The 24,644-nt window shown below is 41.0% G+C and overlaps 1 protein-coding gene and 1 pseudogene across 4 annotated transcripts in view; both read right to left on the reverse strand.

The window, feature by feature from the left end:
• Positions 1-24,033, reverse strand: part of Abcb11 (ATP binding cassette subfamily B member 11) — a 96,027-nt gene extending 71,994 nt beyond the window's left edge. Inside the window, exons 1-6 of one of the 4 annotated variants that reach the window (XM_039105931.2) lie at positions 23,885-24,033; positions 12,510-12,615; positions 12,136-12,234; positions 10,818-10,839; positions 8,293-8,344; positions 6,989-7,227 (exon numbers count right to left, since the gene is read on the reverse strand). In XM_039105931.2, coding sequence (XP_038961859.1) covers positions 6,989-7,227; positions 8,293-8,344; positions 10,818-10,839; positions 12,136-12,211 — 389 coding nt within the window. In that variant the 5' untranslated portion in view covers positions 12,212-12,234; positions 12,510-12,615; positions 23,885-24,033. 4 annotated transcript variants of the gene reach the window in all.
• LOC134486376 (DNA mismatch repair protein Msh6-like) lies at positions 3,112-4,377 on the reverse strand (annotated as a pseudogene).
• Positions 24,034-24,644: the final 611 nt, after the last annotated feature.

Consider the following 24,644-nt stretch of genomic DNA (forward strand, 5'->3'; position numbering starts at 1 on the left):
TATATGAATACTATAATGCACAAAAAAAACCCACATGGTCTTCATAATACAGAAGTTTTTAGCAAAACTCAATACCACTTAATGATTAGAAATTTCTTAAACCAGGCTGGAGAGATGGCTCAGTGGTTAAGAGCATCGACTGCTCTTCCAGAGGTCCTGAGTTCAATTCCCAGCAACCATATGGTGGCTCACAACCGTCTGCAATGAGATTTATGCCCTCTTCTGCTGTGTCTGAAGACAGTGTATGCATATATATTAAATAAATAAATGAATCTCAAAAAGTTCCTCAAACCAGGGATAGAAGGAGACTCCCCCCCGAACTTGAAAAATCCTATAGCTAGCATCATTCTCAATGGGAAAACACTTCAAGAAAAAGAAAAGGCATCGTCTCACAGCTCCTGTTCAATGCTGTATAGGAAGACTGGCTTAGAGCACTTAGACAGAAAAAATTAAAACTAGGAAAACACATCATCTAATTATAAATTAAATACTCTTGTTTCTGTTTACGAGGTGACATGATCTTATATGGAAGGTTCTAGAGAATCCACTAGAAATCTATTGACATGAATAAATAGGACAACTGGGTTACAGAAGCTAAGATCTCATGTAACACATTGTAAATCGATGTAACAGCAGTGAAAATCTGACCAGGGATTCGGAAAATAAGTTGGCCTATAATAGCACCAAAAAAGAATAGAATATTTAGCAAACAAATTTAACAATCAGATCAAATGTATATTATGAAAATTATAAAATTATAAAATCCTGTTGGAATTAAGGACAATTTAAATAACTGGATCCCAGAGAACAATATTCTCACAGATTGATTCATAGATTCAATGTGACCTCTAGTATTCTGGCTTATTTCTTCACAGAAGTTAAATATACTAAGCCTCAAAATTATATAAATTATACTAAAGACCCAGAATAGACAATAGTGTAAAAGAACCAAGTTGGTAGACTCATATGCCTCGATCTCAGATACTCATAGAAAGCTACAGGAGTTTAAAAGGTTTATATATTCCTTCATATATAAATGATATATATTCATATATATAAATATATAAAGTTTATATATTCCTTCATATATATATGAAGGAATCAGGAGCCCAGAAATAAACCCTGATATTTAGTATAAACTGATTTTGACATGGGTTCTGATATTATGCAATGTGAAAAATTTTTTAAGTTGAAATAGTCTTACTAACAAATGATGTTAAGTGATTAACTATGTCAAAAAAGGAATCAAATCAAAGTTCTTCCTCCTATCATAGAGAAAAATTTACTCGAAGTGAACAACAGACCTAAATATATAAGTAGAACTATAAAAGTCTTATAACAAAAAATTACAGGTTTGCATTTTAATGACCCTGGACAGTTTCTTAGATGCCAAAACCAAAAGAAACAAAACATGAAAAGAAATAAAGTAGGGGTCACCAAAATTAAAGCTTTAGGGCTTAAAGGGCCACCATCAACAGACTAAAAAGATAACCTGAAGAATGGTAAAAATTTTCTGGAAATCCTACATTTGGTAAAGGACTTATAACTAGAAAAATACACTCTTATAACTCAATAATAAAAAGACCTAATCCAGCTTGGTGAAGGACAATTTAAATAGACACCATTTCTAAAGAACGTCAGCAAATGGCCAATAGGCACCTACTAAAATGCCAGTGTCATTAGCCATCAGGGAAATGTGTCAGGATTGGATCCTACTTCATGCTCACTAGAATGGCACTGTATGGGTTTCCTACCACTGCTATAACAGAGTCCCACAGACTTGGTGACTCAACTCCTCCTCAAGGCCAGAAGTCTGAAAGCTTTGCCGGGCCTACATTGTCACGTAGAAAAAGCTGTATTACAAACTCTACAGTGTCCAGAGGCTCTAGAGCAGAATCTCTTTTGCCGCTTCTGGCTACTGGAAGGTGCCTCCCAGCTTTCCTATCACCTGCCTCTCCTCCCTGTAGTCCGGTCTCACGCTACCTCTATTAAAAACAATGAGAGCATTTAGAGCGCACCTGCATAATCCAGCATCATCTCCTCTACCTGCGAATACTGAACCTTTTTTCTGTATTTTGTGTGTGTGTAGGGTAGGGGGAGGTTCAAGATGGGATTCCCGGTTGACCTGATACTCCAGTGAAGATCAGGTCGTCTTGAACTCACAGCAGTCTTCCAACCTCAGCCTCCCAAGTGCTGAGATTACAGACATGAGCTCCAAGGCCCATCTTAGATCCTTAATTTATCCACACCACCTGCTTAGACTCTTTTTCAACATAAGCCAATATTCATGGGTTACAGGGATTAGGACGCAGTTTGTTACCGGAAGTGTAGAGGATTATAACCTCGTACACCGTGAGGGAGAAGACAAATGCTACAGACACTTCGATAATAGTCCGACAGTTCCTTCAGGACTGCATGTGAATGACCTACAACTCTGTTTTCAGCTGTAGAACTACAAGAAATGAAGTCATACGTCCACATAGAAAACCATACGCAAATGTCCAAAGCACTATTATTTACAATAGCAAAAAAAAAAAAAGCAGGAAAAATTAAAATTACCACCAATGGATAAATAAGAGGAAATAAAACATTCTATCCATGCAGCAAAATACTCACAAATAAAAATAAAATGCCGATCCGTGCTACAAACAGAAGAACCGCAAGAACATTACACTGTTTTTAAAAGGCCTCTCTGTCTTAGAGGGTCACATGTTGCGTGACTCCGTTTATATGACATCTTAGTCACGGAAAATCAGTCACTGTGGCTGCGGCATGAGAGATGGGAAGTTAGGGAGCAACAGGTAGGACACAGATTTCTGTTTGTGTCCTAGGCACACACAAACATTTCAGCTTGAGAGCACAACCTCAGCCTTCTATCCCATTGTGTCTACATGGGGAGCAGGTAGGAAAACAGTTCTCCAGGGGTGGTGTGGTCAGCTTTCACAGGACCACAAAGATTTGTATTCACAATCGTGTGTGTGTGTGTGTGTGTGTGTGTGTGTGTGTGTGTGTGGCGCTTTCCAAACTGAACCAGAGTCCATGTGGCCAAAAGATTATGCCAGAAATTGCAGAGAACTAGATGAACTGCCTAAGAGAACCGACTAAGAACTATTTCTTTCTTTTTTTCATTTTTAAAAAATAAAGTTTATTAGATCATAATGTTGTCTGAATTTACCACCCTTTTCAAAAGTCAACTCAGCTTCCAATGTAGTCTACAATTGGTTAATCAAAGCCAGCAACCTATGGATAGCTTCACTGTTTATAGTCGGTCTTTCACTAGCCAGACAAACTTCTGGAAATAGTTGCAATGACTGATTCATCCTCTCAAATTCTCTTGCTTTTCTGTGTCCCTTCTGAATAACCTCCTCCAGAGAAGCCTTGCTGCATTAAAGCCATAGCTCTTAGGACAAGCTCCCTTAATGAATTTACAGGGGAAAGTAATAGTCTCCTGGCTGGGATCCTCACATTCATTTTCTACCATGCATGCTGTATGTCCTTGGTGCACACAAACATTGTTTTTAAAGATTTATTTATTTATTTATTTATTTATTTATTTATTTATTATATATAAGTACACTGTCACTGTCTTCAGACACACCAGAAGAGGGCATCAGATCCCATTACAGATGGTTGTGAGCCACCATGGGAATTGAACTTAGGGTCTCTGGAAGAGCAGTCAGTGCTCTTGACCCCTGAGCCATCTCTCCAGCCCCCAAACATTTTAAGAATAATCTTCTACTGATGAATGAGAGTGTGTAGAAAATAGTGTTTGACACTTTATGGTTTCAGCAAGTTCTTTAACAACAGCACTGGCTATCGCTCTCCCATCGAAAGTTGCAGTCCCTCCTCCTAATTCCAAAAACACCAAAGGATGTGCTTTGCGTGCCTAAGTTTTGCTCAACTCAACAAAGCATGTGCTTTCCCCTGACCTTAGTCTATCGGAAGCGCCAAGTCGAGTAAACACTATCAAGTGGTGTGAGCTCACATATCACAGCAGGCACATAACAACCCATCTGGGTCATCACGGCTTACAGACCAGCCTGTCTTATGAGTGTAGATTTGCCCCTCATAGTCGGTCCAGTAACAAACACACAATAGGCTTTGCCATTTTCCTCTGCTTCTTCCTCACAACCTATTAGAATGGCATTAGGAATAAAACGTCTCAAAAAAAAAAAGTTTTGTAATGCAGGGATATCGTGACCTTTAAGCTCTAAATGGGGATGTGTGTCTTCTCCTGGTAACAGAATTACTGGGCAACACATAGGACCATCTCCTCTTTGTCTGTAGCTAGCCAGGCAAAGCAAGACCCCCAACACTGCAGTGCACTCTACAGCAGACTGCCAGTCTTGGGACCTGGGTCCCGGCAGGCAGTGTAATCTGCCTCCTCACTGGAGGCAAAAGGACCTCGATGGAGGGCAGGCCATCCCACCAACTCTTGCGGCTTCTCAGCAGGTGATTTGGTTTGGGCCAAGAACAGTTTCTAAGAGTTTAGCTTTAACACTCCACCCAACGGCTTAAAGACACATGTGAAACATAATACGGTAAAAGTACACAAACATGGCCTGCCGCGGCCTGCACACACACGTCACTAAAGCTATTGGCTTGTCTTACAATCAACACATCTATCGTCCTAGGTAGCGATATCGGATCCTTAACAAAACAGCTTTTCCAAGAAAGGCTCTTGCAAGTGTTGGGTAACTTGAGAGGCATTTCAACCACTGACACATGGGAAAAGGTTCTCCCCCTTATCCTGGTCCCCACCCAACTCCACTTTCCCAGTGATCTCACCCCACAAAAGATAAAGGAATGGCGCTCACACCAGTGGCTGCAATAACTCATCGTGGGAGTATTTACCTTGTCAAAGTGTTCCTGGTAAAGGGATCATCCGAGAAAGGTCTGCCCTAATAATCCATTTCAGTTTACTCATATTTTAAATGAGGAAGACAAACGAATGCTTTATTAGACTTTACCACGTGATCATTTAAATACTCGTGTCATGTAAACTCAGCTGAGGCCATCGCTCTTCTGAAAGCTCCAGTTTGCAACATTTATTCAATTCCAGGTATGAGGCCTGGTAAGAATGAGCCAATGAGTGATTGTAGCCACCGAGGATTCTTTGCTTATCAAGGTGATGTCAGCATCAAAGCTAGATTCATTCTTCAGTTCATCTGACAAAGGTGTACAGGTAGCGGGGCTGGGGATTTAGCTCAGTGGTTAGAGCGCTTACCTAGGAAGCGCAAGGCCCTGGGTTCGGTCCCCAGCTCCGAAAAAAAAAAAAAAAAAAAAAAAAAGGTGTACAGGTAGCTAAGACGCTGGAAATGTCTCCCAATATTTCCTCTTTAACCTTGGTCTGCATGATTCTAATGGCCCAGTGCCACCAGTGGCTGTGGTGATGTCACTCTCAGAAACGCCGCTCATTTCTGCCCTCCAACAGAAAGGAAGAGCTCTAAGGGACTCATTGAAATCAGTCTCATTATAGAAACTGCTGAGTCTCTCAGAAGAAAATATCCTTGCACGCTTAGAGAAACATACAAATTCAAACACCAGCAAATTTACTTCCAACAATCTGGCTTGCTAATTTTTAAATTTACTTTTTTAAAAAATGTGTATGTGCTGTATGTGCGAGTATGAATGTTCACATCTATGTACGTGTGTAAGGGATGCACACATACATTCTCACCTTATTTTTGACACAAGGTCTCTCACCACTCTCCTGTAGTTCACTGATGGACCACACTGACTAGCCATCAAGCTTTGGGGACTTTCCTGTCTCTTCCAGCCTTCCCCCTTAGCTCTGGCGTTACAGATGCAGGCTCTGTCATTCTTGATTTTTTATGTGGGTGCCTGGAATCTGAACACAGGTCCTCACTTTGTGAGAATTGCACCCACTAAATGATCTCCCCAGCTTCTGCTTATTAATTTTAAAGGATAATTCTATATATTGCATATAATTTTGTGTCTTTTCATCATCCAGCACTCATTAGTTTATAACTAATATTTTATGAATGATCACTGAATGAATGACAGTCTAGCTTACTAGACCAAAGTTCTACACAAATAAGGATGTGACTCATAGGACAATGTGCCCTTCCTTGATGCTTCTACAAGTCCATGTTACTTAATTGACATTTGAAATTTTTTGATTGAAGCAATGAGAAATCCTCAAAGTAGATGATATTATGGAAGAATTTTAATGGTTTAGACTCAGTTTAAACCAACCCTGTAAACATATTAGTTATTAATATGAAAAATAAAAATGTATTTTAGAAAGCTGTCCCATGTCTTTCTAGTCAGGATATGCTCAGCCTTTGACTCATGTACCTGAGCATATGGAGTCATACGTGCCAATGAACTTGTCCTGCATCTGAAGCCGTACAAGGCAGGTGCAAAGTCCATGCCACAACACTGAGTCAGCCCACAGTACGACAGACTCAGTGATTACAAAGTGGGCTATTGGGTGTATCACAGAGACAACAGTAGCACAGTGACTGAGCTTGTCTGAATTCCATAATGAGCCTGTTCTGGCTAGTTCTTCAGGACTAGCTTCTTGTCACCACCACAGCACTCTTGATGAAAACTCAACTACTGCCTATAACTATTGATTTCCATTTCTATAATGTAGCATATGCATGAAACACATGGAGAGAGAACAAAGCCAAGGGGCAAACGGGGGGGGGATGTTAATAGGAAAGGAGCTCTTGTCTAGGAGACTCAAATGAAATTCAGTTATCTTCTTAGTGGCAATAAGTGTGGATAGTGTCATGTTCAGGCTTAGAGTGAACCAAGTGGTAAATCTTTGGTGTAGGTATTTGATTAGCAATGTCCGTTGATGTTTGTAGAAAAACTACAAAGTTAAAGAATTTCTATCAATATGGGTAAGTTTGTTTTCCTGCTCTTTTGTATTAAATTGCCATTTCAACTCAGTTGGTATTGTCTTTGGATGTTTTGAATTATAATTTAAGGTGTAACAAAAAGAAAAATGGCTTACCCACAGACTGTTCCATTTGTCATGTTCTGGTGGAAGGAGCTGTTGATCCATACAATGGTGTTATTCACACACGCTTTTCCTGGTATCTCGAGTTCTTGCCTTTCAATGTCATATTTAATAAAAATATCTGTCATTATACCAAAAATAATAAGTATGCCTGGCTGGGCCATTCCATGTAGCAATGCGCATACGCCTCCCATAAGCATCAGCCAGATGTCTTTTGATGAAGAAAATCGAAACTGGAAAAACAAAGGGTTCCAAGATTATCTACATGTGAGAAGTGCACAGAGGATGGGCTTGGGGTTGGGGGAACTGGGCGGGAGGGCTACTTAATTTCACTTCATGTCTGATAATAGCACTCAACACCAGGCGCTTGTGGGGGCCAGCTCTGAGCACTTGTCCTCACACTAATTATGCAGATGGACTAGCTATCAGTTGTCCAGAACATCAGATCCTTACACTACATCCAAATCTTTGAGTCTACCTCCTCGGGTCAGGAGCTGACTTCATTCCCTTCCAATCACCCAGTCATCATCATCACAGATGCCACTACCAGGTAGACACACTGAGTGAACGTTCAACAGTGCAGTCAGTTGCCTCTCAGCTCTGAGAACCCATCTGGACAACCAACAGATTTTTACTTAGAAATGTTGCACCTAAGCGGTGGCTGATGTCACCCCTTTAATCCCAGCACTCAGGAGGCAGAGGCAAGCAGATCTCTGGGTTAGAGGTCAGCCTGATCTGCAGAGCAAGTTCCAGGACAGCCAGGGCTACAGAGAAACACTGTTTGGGAAAGAAAGAAAAACAGAAAGGAGAGAGAGAGAGAGAGAGAGAGAGAGAGAGAGAGAGAGGAAAAAGAAAGAGAGAGAAAGAAAAAGAGAAAAGAGAAGAAAAAGAAAGAAAGAAAGAAAGAAAGAAAGAAAGAAAGAAAGAAAGAAGGAAAGAAAGAAAGAAAGAAAAGAAATGCCTTTATCCTATACAAATCTGTGGTAGATGCATAAACTATGGAATTTCTAAAGACTTCTCATAACGATGGCTATATATGATCAATTGCTCTGGGAGTTACTGTGAAGGCTTTCCTTATTAAAATTAGTTCATGGATTCTATTCCAAGTGGCTATGCTGATATCGGACAGGGTGTTTACTGATCATTGAGTTTCTAATCACTCTTCTGGTAAAGCTCATGACTGCATGGCTGATCACTGGAGTTCAGTTCTGCCAGAATGACTAAGGAGTTGGCTCGTCCTCCACTGTGAATAATCCACAGTTGCAACATCAACCAAGTAAACCAGCACAGGGTATTACCAGTTCAAAGAAGCCAACTCGAATGTCTCCCTCCTTCATCTTATCTTGTAACCTGAGGAGAAGAAAAGTCATTGAAAGGTCATGTTTCCGAAACTGGTGAGAAATTCTCCCTACATGGTGCTTTTCTGAATTATTCTTTAAAAAGTATGAATTTCCCCTTCTGCCTGGGAAACTCACTATTTTAATGTATTTTTCATCCATGAACTCTCAACAGTTATGGGTGCCTGGATAAGACCTTCACAGGGCCACACCAGTCAACACTATGGCATGGGCAGAGAAGGGTCACAAGGTCACAAACATAGTTGAAGAGCTACAAGCAGTAAGTAGCAACTGAAAGCGGATCTGGGCTCTGTTTTCTTCAGGAGCAAGGTTCTTAGTAGATTGCCCATAATCCAATAGTCAGCCTTAGGCCATGTGTATATAGGCAATATTAACTGGACTCAGCAGGAGATAGAATATTTGTGTGTGTGTGTGCATACATATATTCTAAATATATATACTATACTACATATTATATATGTCTTAGATATATCATATATATTTATATATGTTCTCTATATACATATAGACAGATACAGAGAATATATATAGAACATATATAGCATATATGTGTGTGTATGTATATATATATACACGTATATATATAATAGTGTATATATTCTAGCTCTCATGAAAACAGTCACCCATCCATCTGTCTTTGCCAAATGTGCTCCCTCTCAAAATGTCCTTTCTTAGACCCTCATGTGGACAGTTACTCCAACTTCAGATTCCCACTCCAAGTCTCCTAAGTCTCCCTGGCAGGACCTTCTCCAGCCAAGACCGTTGGGATTTCAATAGCATCTGCCCTACCACACACATTCCTTCTTACGTCTTCATCTCCAATTCACTCTTTTTCTTAGGGAAAAAAAAGTTATACATTCTCAGTAGCCACCGTGTAATATGTTTTCTAAATTTATAATGTCTATTCTCTCTCCCCATTAATATACTCTCCTCATGAGCCTGGAGGGAACGCACTACAATTACTCTGCTGAAGGAGCACGCAGTACAATGACTCCTAACGACACATGGCTATACCCGCTGATCAGAGAGAGCACCACACAGCCCTCATCAGAGAAGCATCTTCCTCTTGCAGTAGATGGGACTGACCACAGAGACCCACAACTGGAAACCTGCAAAGAGGAGGAGACTTTGGTGCACTCATCAGACCCCTCCCCTCAGGGCTCAGGAATCTACTATACAGAAAGATTTTAGGAGCCAGAGGGGATGGAGGACCCCAGGGAACACAACAGGAGAGACACACATGGGAACTCACAGAGACTGTGTCAGCACACCTGACACCTGCACAGGTTTCAAACCCAGGGTCCCAGCACTGAGAGGAGAAAGTGGACACAGGCTCTGGTCCTTAACCAAGAAGTATCGCAATGGATGCCCACTGGCAAAGGGACAATCCATTTTCTCCAATAGAATGTCACTGGGTCTATCAATCACACTGCAGAGCATGCCCCATGCCCAGGACTGACTGACTGACACAAAATTAATTCCAGGATCGATCGTTTGCTTGTGGTGGGCTTCTGATTCTTTTAATTTTGTTTTGACATTTCTTGGTCTTGTTGGGTTGTTTGTTTTTACTTTTATTTTTGTGAGGTTTTAAAAAAATTTTTTTAGAGTGAGAGAGAATTAAGGTTGATCAAAGTACATTATGATATTTTATATATTTTATTAAAACATAAAATGCCCTCCTTGCAGTGAGAGAGTTATACTAGATGTTTCTTTTCTGCACTCCCAATGGAACTGTTGGAGGGCCAAGGTCACCTGATTTCTTCTAGCACAGTGCTAGTCTACCAGTCCTCCTGCAGCCTTCTGTCACGAGATACTTCAAACATCTCAAATCAACCTTCTACTATTCATCTTCCATGCCAGGAACTCAGATGGTGCCTCTGTTCTAGGCTAGCCCCCATCTAATCCTGTCTCAACACTTCCTTACATGTGAACTCAAATTTGAGTGCTGAAAAGAAAGCTCAAATAATTCAACTTTAGGTTTCTGTTAGTCATCGGGGCAGGTGGGGAGGGGGTGGGGGTGATAGAGGAGGGGGCGGAGGGCATGGAGTTGGAAGGACCTCCTGGAACCTGTGAAATGACACTATTGTCCAACTCTTTCCTGTTTGTTCGGGCTAGAAGCTCTGTGGTGGACTAGGACTCAAGGGAGGAAAACGGACGTAATCAGGAAGGGCTATCCCACAAGGCTTTCAAGAGAAGAAGAAAGCAGCCTGGCAGTGGTGGTGCATGCCTTTAATGCCAGCACTCAGGAGGTAGAGGCAGGTGGATCTCTGAGTTCAAGACCAGCCTCCTCTACAGAGTGAGTACCAGGACAGCCAGAGTCACACAGAAAAGAAGGAAAAAAGAGAGTGTTCTATGCTTTCTATACGTAGTAAGTACTGTATGTGAAAATGCTCTGCTCTATATTCATAGGGATATTCTGAAATCTTTCTAGAAAGGACAGCTGTGCTGTTGAAATGGTCACTCACCTTGATTTCTTATCATTGTTATCTGTCAGGATGAAAACAACACATCAGGAGGTTAATGGTCTTGTCAGAATGCAACACAATCATAATCATTAGTCAACCAAAAGCGTTTCTAGGAAGTACTTTTTAGTCATGAATTATAAAATAATAACTGCTTCTTTCTATCCCTTTATCATCCTCCCTCTCTCCCCACCTCCTGTTGCTCTGGCTATATATTTGGATATTTTTCCCCAGATCATAAAATATTTTTATTTTCTGAATATCAAAAGAAAGTCTTTCCCTTTTTGAGACAGGGTCTCTCACTCTGTTATGCAAGTTGGTTTGGGAACTACATAGTCCAGAGTAGCCTCAGATTCAGACCCATGGCAATTTTCCTGCTTTAGTCTCCCAAGGACTAGAACTACAGCTGCGAACCACTGTGCTTGGTGGAAATCACCATTTCTAAATTGGCTGGAGTAAATATGGTTATTGGAAATTATCTATTCAAATGAAAATTAACTGATTGGCTCCTTAGAAACATTTTCTATTTTTCAAAATGTATCTACTTAACAGATCACAGATTGACCGTAATATGTCTTTAATACTTCCTCGACATCAGAATCCATAAGACAGAGCTGTACATTATTTTTGTCAGCACATGTAGAGCAAATCTCTGTAGGAAATGGGAGTGTCTAAAGGGATATAAGGAAGTCACAGAGAAAAGAACGCTAAGGGATATTTGTTACCATGGCCACTATTTCTTGGTTCTGATGATGTTTAATACAACTGTAGAAAGACTAGAGAGACATTATGATATGGAGACAAGGCTTGAGAATTGGAAAACTAGATTAGAAGCATGATTGTATGAATTTCCATTCATGAATGAATGAATGAATGAATGGCAGCTTAGAATCTGTGCTTACAACATGCCAGGGTCTAATGTGTCTAGACCTCTCCCACAGCTTCTCATTCTTGCCAGGAGAGTGTTGGTAGGGCCTGTTTAAGGAGCAGAAATCATTAACAATTACTGTTGCCATGGTGATCAGTAATGATATGGGGCTAAAGTTACTACAATGATCAGTGTTGAACAACCCTACTCTACTGGGGAGAAGGTGCTCATGGGAGATGTTAGCACTCATTCACATTGTGCGTTTTAACACAGAGCTAGCTTTCAGATGTGACGAGAATTCTAGAGAACCCACTCTGGTTGTATGTCAGACATATGCCCAATACTAATTCCATATGTTGTAGCTGATTTTCCTCTGCTTTTTGAAACCACACTAGGTTTGCCTCGCTTTTGTCTTTACTTTTCTTTACATATGGCTCAAGGAAACTCGCTTACGTGATCCATCTGATTCGAAAGCATGATTCTCCTCTCCAAATTTCTTCACGCTGCGAAGAATCACTGAGTCAGACATTGCAGAATCTGCACTCAACAACCCTGTAAAATAAAACAGTTGTCCCAATTATTACATATTTTCTCTTTAACAAAAGTAGCTAAATAAACAAGTGACTTGGTTCAAAAAAACAGGCTTCAGTAGGTAATCAGCCTCAAACAAACAAACAAAAAACTCCAGATCTTTTAATTGATAACATCTCAATGAAGGAGACTAAATATTAGGAAAGAAACCGAGAGTCAGGATTTCAATAATTGTTATGCAAATGACCTTTGCCAGCTTTTCAAAAACTTAGCCCAGTTGAGAACGGTTTACTTGCTTTTCAGCTTTTGGCTCAGAGGAGGCTACAGTACAACTTTCTTCAGTCTTCCAAATTCAGGTTCATCAGGTACCAGCAGCCTACACCATGCCATCCAAGTTGGACCCTAAGGATATCAAAATTGTGTATGTGAGGTTCACCAGAGGCAAGGCCACTGCCACATCTGCTTTGGCCACCAAGATTGGTTCCCTGGGTCTGTCTCCAAAAAAAAGCTGGTCATGGTATTATGAAGGCAACCAGTGACTGGAAGGTCTGAGGATTAGCATGACACCGACCAGCCCTCTGCCTCTGCTTGACAACCAAAGCCCTCAAGGAGACACCTAGAGACAGAAAGAAGCACAGTGATTAAGCACAGTGGCAATGTCACTTTTAATGAGATTATCCAGAGAGCTTTCTGGATATATTGAGAACCTGGATATTACAAAGTCTTCGGGTTATAGGGTAGATGGCCACCATCCTCATGATGTCATAGATGACACCAACAATGCAGTGCCCAGCTAGCTAAGAAGCAGCAAGAGGAAATATTTCAATAATAGCCCATCTAATTAAAAGAAAGAAGATGGTTTTCTTTAGTTGGAGGGTAGATAATAATTGTTTACAAATATATTTGTTTTTAACAAATCCTTACTATAGTACTAAAAGAACAAAACAATTGATGGTATTCTTAAGTGTCTTGGGGATGATAATAACGCCTGAGTTCTTTCAGGGCATCTCAGTGGTCTTTCGTAAGCAGAGCCCAGGGGGAAGGTGCATCTGGTGGGAACAGAGGAAACACAGAAGGCACAGAAGGAAATGAGAAGTTAGGGTTAGTTTTAACCCCAGCTCTCTTTATGATTTTTCTCTGTGTCGAATGCATAACAATGATGAGCTTTTAAACATCTAAGCAGGCTCAAGACAATAAAAATAAACCATCAAAATTAAGTGAACCGTAAGTGGAACAGAAGAGAGCATGCCAGTTGGTATTTCACTGCAGGTTCCAGATACAGACAGGGGAATGAGAGTCTAGCAACTGATAAGACCAGAAGTTTCCCACACCAGACAGTGGACTGAAGAGCGCTGCTGGGAGGCTCCTGAACACTTAGTGCCAATCGGTGCCTGAGGACTTAGAGGTCACAATGAAATGCAGATCTATGAAGGTTAGATAAGGAGATGGTGATATATGTTATATATGCATATATACATGCTGTGTGTATATATGATTATATCTTCATCTTATGCACATAAAAGAGTTGAAGATGGACTTCACCTATTTGGGGTCACAGACGATGGAAATGACAGATACAATAATCAGATCATTGCTAGCAATTTTCTAAGAGCTGTGATATAATTAATACTAGATTCTATGTTATGTCATGCATGCCTTGAGGGCCTGATCCCCGTGCAAAGGAGTGTTCAGTGATGAAGCTTTAAGGAAATGATTAGATAGTGAGGATTTGTCTTCATAAATGGAGTAATCCATTTCCTAATCCAGAATTGGAATATATTATTGGAAGATAGTGGAACTATGGAAGATGAGTCACTGAGAGCATGTCCTGGCTCCTTTCTTCATGTCTCTTTGTTTCTTAGTCACAGCAGGGTGAGAAGTCTCATCCTTCACTCACTCCCACCACCATAATATTTGGCCTTGCCTCAGGCCTCAAGAAATAGAGTTAGCCAAAACCATGAGACAAAATTACCCTTTCCTCTTTTTAAGTTGTTTGTGATAGGTATTTTGTTACAGCAACAACAGCTATTAGCCATTCCAAGAGTTGATCAGCATAAACAAAAATCAGTCAATAGACAATTTATATTGAAAGCATAGAGCATAAAAATAACTACAACCTGTCTCAAATCTATGAAATCAGTGATAACAGACTGATAGATTTTTATTAATAACTGATAGTGGAAAACAGCAGATGAACATCTTCAAAGTGCTGGGCCAAAAAGAGTCAGTTTGTCCACATCCTCACATTGAGAACCAAGGGAGGATTCATTCACAAAGTATTGCAGAGTGGACCACAGATGAAAAGAGTATCTAGAAAGGTTTATAAAAAGAACCAAGTGTGAACATAAGAACTAATAATATACCCCAGTATTGTCCATTAAGTCTCAATGTGGAGTTTAACCTGTTTATTTCAAAGAGATGGAAATTAAAACTAGGTGGGGTGGTTTGAATAGATATGGCCCCCATAGATGTCTCCTTCTGGACACTGCTATGCTTCCCATCATGATGATGATGGACTGAACCCCTGAAACTGTAAGCCAACCCCAATTAAATGTTAGCCTTTATAAGAGTTGCCTTGGTCATGGTGTCTCCTCACAGCAATGGAAACCCTAATTAAGGCAGTAAAATAAGATATTTGGTGTGTAGGTGAAGTGTGGTAAACTCATCCTCATAAGTATCTAAGCCCAAATGTTCTAGTGATTATGGAATGCATAGATGAACACCTGATTCAAACTGCCAAGCATAAACCTACAAATCACTCTCAGTGAATGAAGACAGGGGCAGCCTCCACCTTCACACATTACCTGTTTCCATTTGTGTATATGAAATGTCCAGTATGGCCAACCAATAGAGTCAGTAAGTAATGATCTAAACCTGGAGCAGTTGTAGAAGAGAGATTAAGAAAGAATAACTGGTAATGAAGACAAGGTTCTACTGGGGATATTGAATTAGAGAAGACTGCATAATCTATGGATATACTAAAAATGTGTGTGTGTTGTACACTTCATTCAGATGAACTCCATGCTATGTAAATTATACTTTCAACATGCACACAGAACATTCAGGGAGAGAAATTCCACAGCAGAGAAACAGAGAATGATAAATGCTGGTGGTCTGCTAGCTTTCTCCTCTTATGTAGTTTGAGGCCCAAGACCATCAAGTGGTGCCACCCTCGTTTAGAATGGGTCTTCCCATTTCAACTAACCTAATCAAAGAACTCTTCACAGGCACAGGCAGAGAATATTGAATCTAGGTGACTCCTTCCTCACAGATAGGCTTATCTCATAGGTGATTCTATATCTTGTCAACTTAACAATAAACTATCATAATAAGGAGTTTTGGTAGGTTCCTATCTAACACCAATGTATGGAATCTGAAAAAAAGAAATAATTTAAGTTACATTTGACACATTTATAAAAATTGGCAACTTCACAAAACATATAGGTAAATCAAGCTGAAGTGAGCTAACACTTCCTCCATACTACCTAGTTTTCATATGTACTAGAAGGTGCTTATGTAAGCTTCTGGGGGACGGAAGTTACCAACAGTCTTATGTAGTTGTGGATCCTGCAAGCTACAGTAATGATCTGTGAGACAAGATGTACCCTTTAGCCCAACACTGGCATGACGATTATGTGGACCATCAACGTCTCTCTGGTTGAATGTGAGGCCCACTTCACAGGAAAGAACACATGTTTGGTTCTGTGAACCAAGTGGAGAGCCCGTGGCTGAGGAGGCCCTGGGCCATAGTGGAGAACTTGTATCATTTATTTAACTACATTGTCATGTTTTCAAACTCCCTTCTAAATCCTTGACTACACCCATAGATAAGTGCTATGCCCAGTTTTCATCAGAGAAGCTTCTGGGTAGAAGCCCACAACTGGCCAAAAGTCTAAGAATGTTTGCAGAGTTGAGTGTTTGACCGTAAGTTGCTGTCACCTCCTCCGAGCCCAGGGAACAACATAGCCGGGGGCGAGGGGGGGGCAGAAAGAACGTAAGAGGCAGATGGTGGGGAAATGGGCAGAAAAAAACCGTATCTTCTGGACATGACAACGCCACTGCACTCACAAGGCTGCACTTCCTCCTAGTTCATCATGGTTAAGGGAAGGAACCTCGAGGTCTCATTCCTCTCTGAGACACTATAAGCAATTAACAGCCGTTGAGAGATGGGGTATTGTTTTCTTCAGTCACATAGCCATGGATGAACTGTTCTCACTCTGGGAAGCAGCCTCCCACCTCCAGCAGGAGAGGCAGGGAGGCGAGAAGGGGAAATAGATGGAATCAAAGATCACTGAAATTCATTATATACGTGTAGAGAACTCAAATGATTAAAAAGGCAACTGAAGGGTTGGGGATTTAGCTCAGTGGTAGAGCGCTTGCCTAGCAAACACAAGGCCCTGGATTTGGTCCTCAGCTCCGAAAAAAAAAAAAAAAAAGAAAAGAAAAAAGAAAAAAAAAAGGCAACTGAAAAAATTTAATATGGATATTAATACAAAACCGAAATTTCTCTAAGTGTATTTTAATTTTCATTTAAAATTTTGCACATAATATATTTTTATCGAAATCTTCCCTTTCCCTGATAACTATATTTGTATATATAATTTTTTCACTATGTATTGGATATGGATGCAGCCAAGTAGGAAATAGAATATTAAGTGCTATAAATAGACACATTTATATTCAGTAAAGTTGTGTTACAGTTTTAAAACACATGCATGCTAAAGACAAGCTCACAATGAAAATTAAGAAATACTTGAAACATGATAATAAAGTTAGAAAAGGTGTGGGATCTAGAAAAGCTAAAAAGGCATCAAAGACTTAGTTGTGAGCATAAACACAGTTAATTTTTCAAAAGGTTAAAGGATGAATGCCATTCTTCTTAAGATGCTTAAAAAAAAAACAAAACAAAAAACTATGGAGCTGAGGACGGCACCACATACTTAACATGTTAGAGGTGTTAGAGGCCCCGCATTCCAGCCTGAGCACAGCAAAGGGGGAGAAAGGATTTCAAAATTAAGATCATTTTAAAGACTAATGCAAAATGGAGAGGGCAAAGCAACCTAAAAGCTGTTCTTTCTGATAACCAAAGACCAGAAGGACTTCACAAAGCAACTCAAGAGAATATATACAAGCCACAAATAAACAGTAGAAAACAGATAGACAGGAGACCAGACAGAAAAAGTTTAAGTCAAAACCAAATACTGTAACTGACTTCATGATAATGGGTTTGAAAACAGGGATAAAACTGACTTTCTAGAAAACATGAATTATCACATTTTGTGCAGAAAGAAATAAAAGATGTAAAATAGTCATAATTATTTTTAACAATAATTAACAGTTAACAAATTGAATATTCATTCAATATTCAAAAAAACCCTCTAATCCCTGCCTTCCCACACCCCCCAAAATAGGCTTAGATTAGTAGCATACACAAGCTTTGTCAAAGCTTCAGAGGCTGAGTGATTCCAATATTACATATAAATTGGCTTTTTACTTATAGATTTTTAAAGGGAACCTTTCTGTTTGAGCTAATTTGTGCATTATATGAAACAAAGTTACAAGAAAGAAAGAAGAAAGTCTTCAGAACCATGGAGGGCACATGTGCACATCCTTCTTGCTCAGGAGCGGTTCTAACCTGTCTGCTCTGGCCTCGTTTTAGCACATGTGCTGCTGACGTGAACAGTACCAGTTGTTTCGTTAAATAGTAAGCTAGGATAGTTACTTTGCTCATCTCGATATCAGATAGAGAATGTTATAAGGAGGAAAAATAGACAGGAAAATTGATTTTAAAGAGCTGAGATATTCACTAAATGTAACTCGGCAGCTCACAAAACACAAGCAAACAAGGCTGGTTTGGAGCATCAAGTGGCATTTTAGGAAGCCAAATGGTCATTTGAATAGATTCAGAAAAAGTATTTGATATAATTAATATTCATTTCTGGTTTTAGAAGACCAATAAAGTTATAAAAAATGAAGTTTTACAAATGTGTCAAAAAAAATTGGGGTCATGATCATAACCCAAACCACTGACCAAAATACAGGCATAGACTAAACTCCAAGAGCGCAAAGGGCTAAGAGAATAGAGGGAGAGTTCTCTTTGGTACAGCTAATAAAAATATACTCTGATTGAATAGCTTTGGAGAACCAATAAGAAATAATGAGAAAGCCTAAATATGCTAATGGTTGGCAGGTTGGAGAATATCCTATTCTGTTATTTTCCCCAATAACCTAAAAAACAATTAAAACTGAAATGGCATTTAGTATATAGTGGGGGTGTTCTTTTTTCCCATTAATTAATTTACTTTTTCACTTTATATCCCCATCATAGCCCTCCCCCAGTCTCATCCTCCCACCTCTCTTCCCTCATCCCCAAGTCCTGGGTACCAACCTACCCTGCCACATCAAGTCTCATCAGGGCTAAGTGCATCTCCTCCCACTAAGGCCAGACAAGGCAGTCCAGCTAGAGGAATGGGGTCCACAGACAGGCAAGGGTCCCAAGCCAGAAACAGCCCCCCTCCAATTGTTGAAGGACCCACTTGAAGATCAAGCTGCACATCTGTTACATATATGTAGGAGGCTTAGATCAGCGCCTGCGTCCTCTTTGGTTAGTGGTTCAGTGTCTGTGAGTCCCTATGGGTCCAGGTTAGTTGGCTCTGTATGTCTTCTTATGGTGCCCTGGCTACCTCAATCCTTCCCCCACCTTTCCACGAGACTCCCTGAGCTCTGCCAGCAATGTTCTTTACAAATGTCTTGACTTTGAATCCTTGAAGAGAGACTGGTGAGAAGGTTCAGCAGTCAAAGACCTTTGACCCCAAGTCTGACGATCCTAGAGTGATCCCCAGAGCCCAAATGGTAGAAGAAGGGGACTGAACACACACACTCAGAAGCTGGAGGCATGGGGAAAAAGAAACAGAAAGTCCTGAAATTCTGGTCTGGGGGCCCTTAGTCCCAGCACCTCAAAGGCCAAGGCAGGCAGTGCTCTGTGAGTTCAGGACAAGCTTGGTCTAGAGAGTGAGTTCCAGGCTACAAAAAGGAGCCCCTGCCTGGAAAAGCAAAAGAAACAAACACCAACAAGAAAACAAAATAAAGTAGATCCTTATCTCTTGAGATGAAAACTACATCTTCCCACATTTCCCAGACACTGACTCTAAGGCATGAAGAGATTAAGCTACCTGTTCGAGAGCACAGGTTAGTAACTGCTGGAGCCTAGAATCAAACTCACGTCTTATGAGGTCCATGCGAGAGACCTGTATCAGCATGTTTACTGCAGCATGTTTTTGAAAGCAAAAGCTTGAAGAACATAGACATGAACACAAGAATGAGTACACGGTATATAGAACTTTTGTAATTCAGACTAAAGGAGGTAACTAGGAGAATTCAGGGGAAGTGTGGATTGGAGAGATGGATAAGTCTCTATCTCTCTTCCTACCCTCTCTTATCTCCTTTCCATTCCTATCAAACCCTACTTTCTCTCTCCCAGATCCATGACTTCATATTGCATTGTGTGACCTATTCAGTTTAACCAGAGACTTCTCTGTGCCCATCGTACAGGAACTATCAGGAGCCTGGTGGGGTCTCACAGTAGATATTGGGCGTAATGATTCCCCAGCTCTCAGAAGAACGACTAGTAAGGGGTGGGTTCCCTTTAGATCAGTCAGACATGCTCTGTTTTATTCAGTCGCTAGTTATTTTTCCTACCTCAGTCATTCCTTTAAGATGATTCATCCCACTACCGGGCATGTGTTTTAGAAGCCAAAAGTACAGTGCCTTCTCTCAGATTTTGGACTCCCACAGGCTCCTTGTTGCTTGCTGTTCCACTGTATTATCTTTGGACCGAGGGCACAATGAGCGTTCACACAATGTCTTACTGGTAGCTCTCTCCAACCTGGAACCCACTATGTAAACCCAGGTTGGTCTTTAACTTGCCTCCGTGAGTGCTGGAATTATAGGTGTTCACCACCAAGCCAATCCTGTTTTTAAAACATATCTCTGCCTCCTGGTTAATCCATCTTCGCCTCAGTATGCTGGTAAAGTCCACAATGGAAGAGAACACGGGTTCATTTGCCCTTTACACTTTCCACAATTTATCCCTTCCCCCTCCCTCCCGAACTCTGCCCTTCAGGGTCCTTTGCAGTCAACTGGATCCATTCTCCCATTCTAGCCCTTCAGCAATCCCACCCACGAGGTTTCCTACAATGTGTGTCTTTCTGGACATCCTTATCGTTCATTTCTGTGTTCTTCCTTTTATTACGAAAATGAAACCTTCTCAAAGACAAAGCTTCAGTCGTAGCCTGGATTTCTAGACTCATAACATCAAAGCCCTTCAGCAAAGACCACCATGAGCATAGCTATAAGTCATTAGCTGAGCCGCAGAGGAAGTGTCTCAGTAAGGGAGTGTTAGAAAGGTCCCATCATGGGACTGGGGCTTCCATTAGGGCAGTGGAGGAAGGGCCTAAGAAAGTGAGAGTTTGCTCTACATGTTCTGCATTTTGCAGCAAAACTGTCACTGTTCTGTGTTGTTTCATTTTACTATGGATGCTTTCAGAGCATACATAGGTCTGAGGTTAGCACTGTGAGATTTGCTTATGTCTAAGAACAGCAGTGTAGCTAAAGTGGTAGGCCAGCTACTGACCATCAGAGGATGGTTTCTATTCCTTTCTCATCATCGGTCTGAATGACGTAATGCTATTCTCTTCTTGACATATTTCACAAGACCCATGTCTCTGGGGCAGATGGCATTCATCAATATTTCTGTGAGAACTGGAAGGTACTGTCATGACCTCTGGGGCGCTCAGCCGGGACAGGCATGACATTTGAAAGCCATTGTGCTGAAAATTTTAATGACTTCAAGTCACAAAGACACTGAAGAATTTTTAACATTAGATGGGGAAAGTGCACTGAAAACTGACAATTAGTAGTAAATAAATAAGGGCTTGTTTGTGAACTTCCCCAGAAAAAGTCTAAAAAATCTAAAAAGAAAGAAAGGAAGGAAGGAAGGAAGGAAAGGAAGGAAGGAAGGAAGGAAGGAAGGAAGGAAGGAAGGAAGGAAGAAAGGAAGGAAGGAAGGAAGAAAGAAAGAAAGAAAGAAAAGAAAGAAAAGGAAAAACGTCGTAGGATTAGGTGTTCGATGGCTCTCTCATGCGATTACAGCGTAGAATGCACCAAACTGTATTAAACCATGTCATCAGCTGACTTAGGAACAGTTCTGGAAAAGGTTTGCAGTGGTCTTGCTAATCCCTGAAACCCTAACGATGTGGTGGAAATCTAATTCTCAATGACAAACAAGTTGGTTTGGCAGGCTCTTGAGACTGTCAGAGGTTTGTTTGTTCCCTTTTGTTTTCTTATCAACCAAAGTAGTCACAATGCTATTTGAATCCTACTTTTTCAGCTAATACCTTATAATGTTTAATTAGCTCTTAAACTATTTTAATCCATTGCCAAAAGCTGTAATCAGAATTTCTTAATAATTTACAGTAATAAAATTTTAAACCAATACCACAGAATTCAGAGCTGAAAACCAGATTTAGTATCATTTGCTCTGAATTTTCATATATTGACTTATTTTTATTTCTCCCAAATCTCTCAGCAAGAGATTAAGAATTTTCAAGGTCTTTCAGAAAAAAAATCAATTTCCTGAAATATCAGAGAGTCTAGCAGTTTAAAGCAGGAAATTAAGATTTCTGTGAAATGGTTAGCTGACGTGGCTATGTAAGTAGGAACAGCTCAAGAAGACTTAGTTGGCCACAAAAACTCCAATGTCCTTCTCTGTTCCATGACATGTGATATACATACACACACATATATACTCTGTTCAACTAGGGTGAAGTTTCCTTTTGATAAAAGATGTAGGGTTGGGGATTTAGCTCAGTGGTAGAGCGCTTGCCTAGGAAGCTCAAGGCCCTGGATTCGGTCCCCAGCTCCGAAAAAAAAGAACCAAAAAAAAAAAAAAAAAAAGATGTAATCTTATCACCTCAGAACCAAACACTGAATGAAGGTCAGTCCCATGACCATAACTGGTAGCCTTGGCATTGATTTTTTTCTATCTTAGAGCATTAGCATCAGCTCCTGGAAGACTATCATTGAGCAGACGGGTGGAGAGCAGAAACTGCATGGTTGTCTGTGAGAACCTGGGGTGTGAAGGGTGTCCAGGGAAAGGTCTGGATAAGGGGCCTACCAGACACTCCAGACGAAAGAAGACAGACACAGGGTCCTGAGAGCCATGCAGTTGCAGGACAAAGATCCTGAGAGCACAAAAAGTCAATGTTCGCCAGTGTCTTGTTTGCCCCTCATGGTGGCTGAGGTGCTCTGTGGCTTGGTGGAAATACCAGACTAGAACAGTAGATGAATGGGTTGAACTTCTCTAAGGGTCCACACTAACAACTGAGTTTGGTATTGCAGGTGGGAAGGGAGGAAGAAAGGAGGGAGGGAGGGAGGGAGGGAAGGAAGGAAGGAAGGAAGGAAGGAAGGAAGGAAGGAAGGAAGGAAGGAAGGAAGGAGAAACAGAATCTCAGAAGCTGGTTTCAGAATGAAGAATCCTACAATCCTACCACAATAAGAGCAAATAGCCCACTGCTCTCTCCCTCTCCTCCCTCTCCCTCTCCCTCTCCCTCTCCCTCTCCCTCTCCCTCTCCCTCTCCCTCTCCCTCTCCCTCTCCCTCTCCCTCTCCCTCTCCCTCTGTCTCTCCCTCTCCCTCTGTCTCTCTCTCTCTCTCTCTGAATCATGATTTTATTGAACTACAGTTATTACACTCACGCATGACTTTCTTGTCTTCACTTGCATCATTGAGTTATCTCTGACACAAACTGAATGCCCCTGCTGCACTCTCTCTCTGGCTCTTTACAGAAGATCCTTCTGTGCTGTGTGTCCTCCCATTCCAACACCACAAAGTCAGTTCAGAGCAGTGAGGAAGTCTCAAAGAGGTTACTTTTTCGATTAAAATGTTGTCTGGGGCGCCAACCTTGTAGCCAGATTTACCCTAGTGGAGCTTCAGGATTAGACCGAAGAAGGGTGACAGATTCAGGGAAAATGGCAGATGTGATGACCTTGGATGAGGGAGAAGCCTAGGCACTATCCCGGGAAGGCTCTAGAATGAGCATATTCACCATGGATTTGTGATACCCAAAGTAGACAAGGGAAGGTGGGGAGGAGGGAAGAACACATAGAAGGCCCAGACCCCAGAGACAGAACAGGGCAAGGTATGAAGAATGTCACTGGGTCTGGGGAGTACAGGGCCATCTTTGGAGCAGTTGTTGATCCCTTGGTTCCTGGGGATCTTTAACCCTGGGGATCTGGAGCTTTATCCCGAGAACAATAGAAGCTAATGAGGGTTTGCAGGTAAGAAAACAATAACTAACATTTTAAAGTCTCTGACAAGGCTTGGGATTTTGAAATTTAGTTCAAACAGGATTGTGCTTTTATAATGCCAAGTTTAAAGGCATCTCTCTGGCGTTTTTATTTTGAATGTCTTTTCCAACCCATTCATCCGTTTTTGACACACACACACACACACACACATTTTCGAGGCAACCAGTATACAAAAAAAGCGCTGTTGTAAGACGGTTACCAGGCCTCCCTCACTGTACTTAATACTGCCATTAACTGAGATTTCCAAACAAAACAGACTTGGAAAGCAGAGGCTTAAAATGCTACAGGCAAATGCAAGTGACTTACCTACAGATGTGAACTTGACGGAGCCAGGAGAAGAGAGAGACCCCACTGTGGAAAGTCAGGATTGTACACCAGTTTTCAAGTTCAGTTTTCATCGTAATAAAGCACCGAACAGAAATCAGGCTTTTTCCAGAACACTGTTTGCTTATAGGTCAATGGCCTAAAGTCCAGCTCTAGCACAGTTCAGTGACATGAGAGGAAAGGTCAAACATACTCAAAGCAGGAACCCAAACCCAGAGTGCACTGGGACATTCTGATGGTGTCAACAAGCTTTGGGAAATTCTGATTTGCCTTAGAATGGGGCCACATGGTAGAGGGCCTGGCGAGGAGCCTGACTTCTTTTTTAAAGCCCTTGGTCTTAGAAAATGACTTTAAAAAAATCTAAGAAGACAAAACTACTTCTTACCTTCTCTCCTCTATTTGAGGTGACCCTTGTGACATCCTGAGGTTCCAGGCCCTCAGTGATCTAGACCCAGCCCCAAAGTTTCATGGCGAGTTGATAACATGCAATTGCCTTCTCCTCAGAACTGTGCACTGACCTTCTCAGAACTGAACTCTGGTCAATAGCCTCACGCTCTGCCCACCAGCTGTAGCACTGTAAGTAGAAATGCATTACTTTAAGAACACATTCCCACTAACAAAAGCGCAAGGCAAATAAATTTAGAGTGTTCCACGACTTTTCTTATACCTTCCTACTATTAATCTCCACATAGTTCTTATTTTTTTTAAAAAAAAGTGGTTTTGTACTATTTTTTACATTTTT

This window comes from Rattus norvegicus, chromosome 3 (assembly GCF_036323735.1).
Source record: "Rattus norvegicus strain BN/NHsdMcwi chromosome 3, GRCr8, whole genome shotgun sequence".
NCBI lineage: Eukaryota > Metazoa > Chordata > Mammalia > Rodentia > Muridae > Rattus > Rattus norvegicus.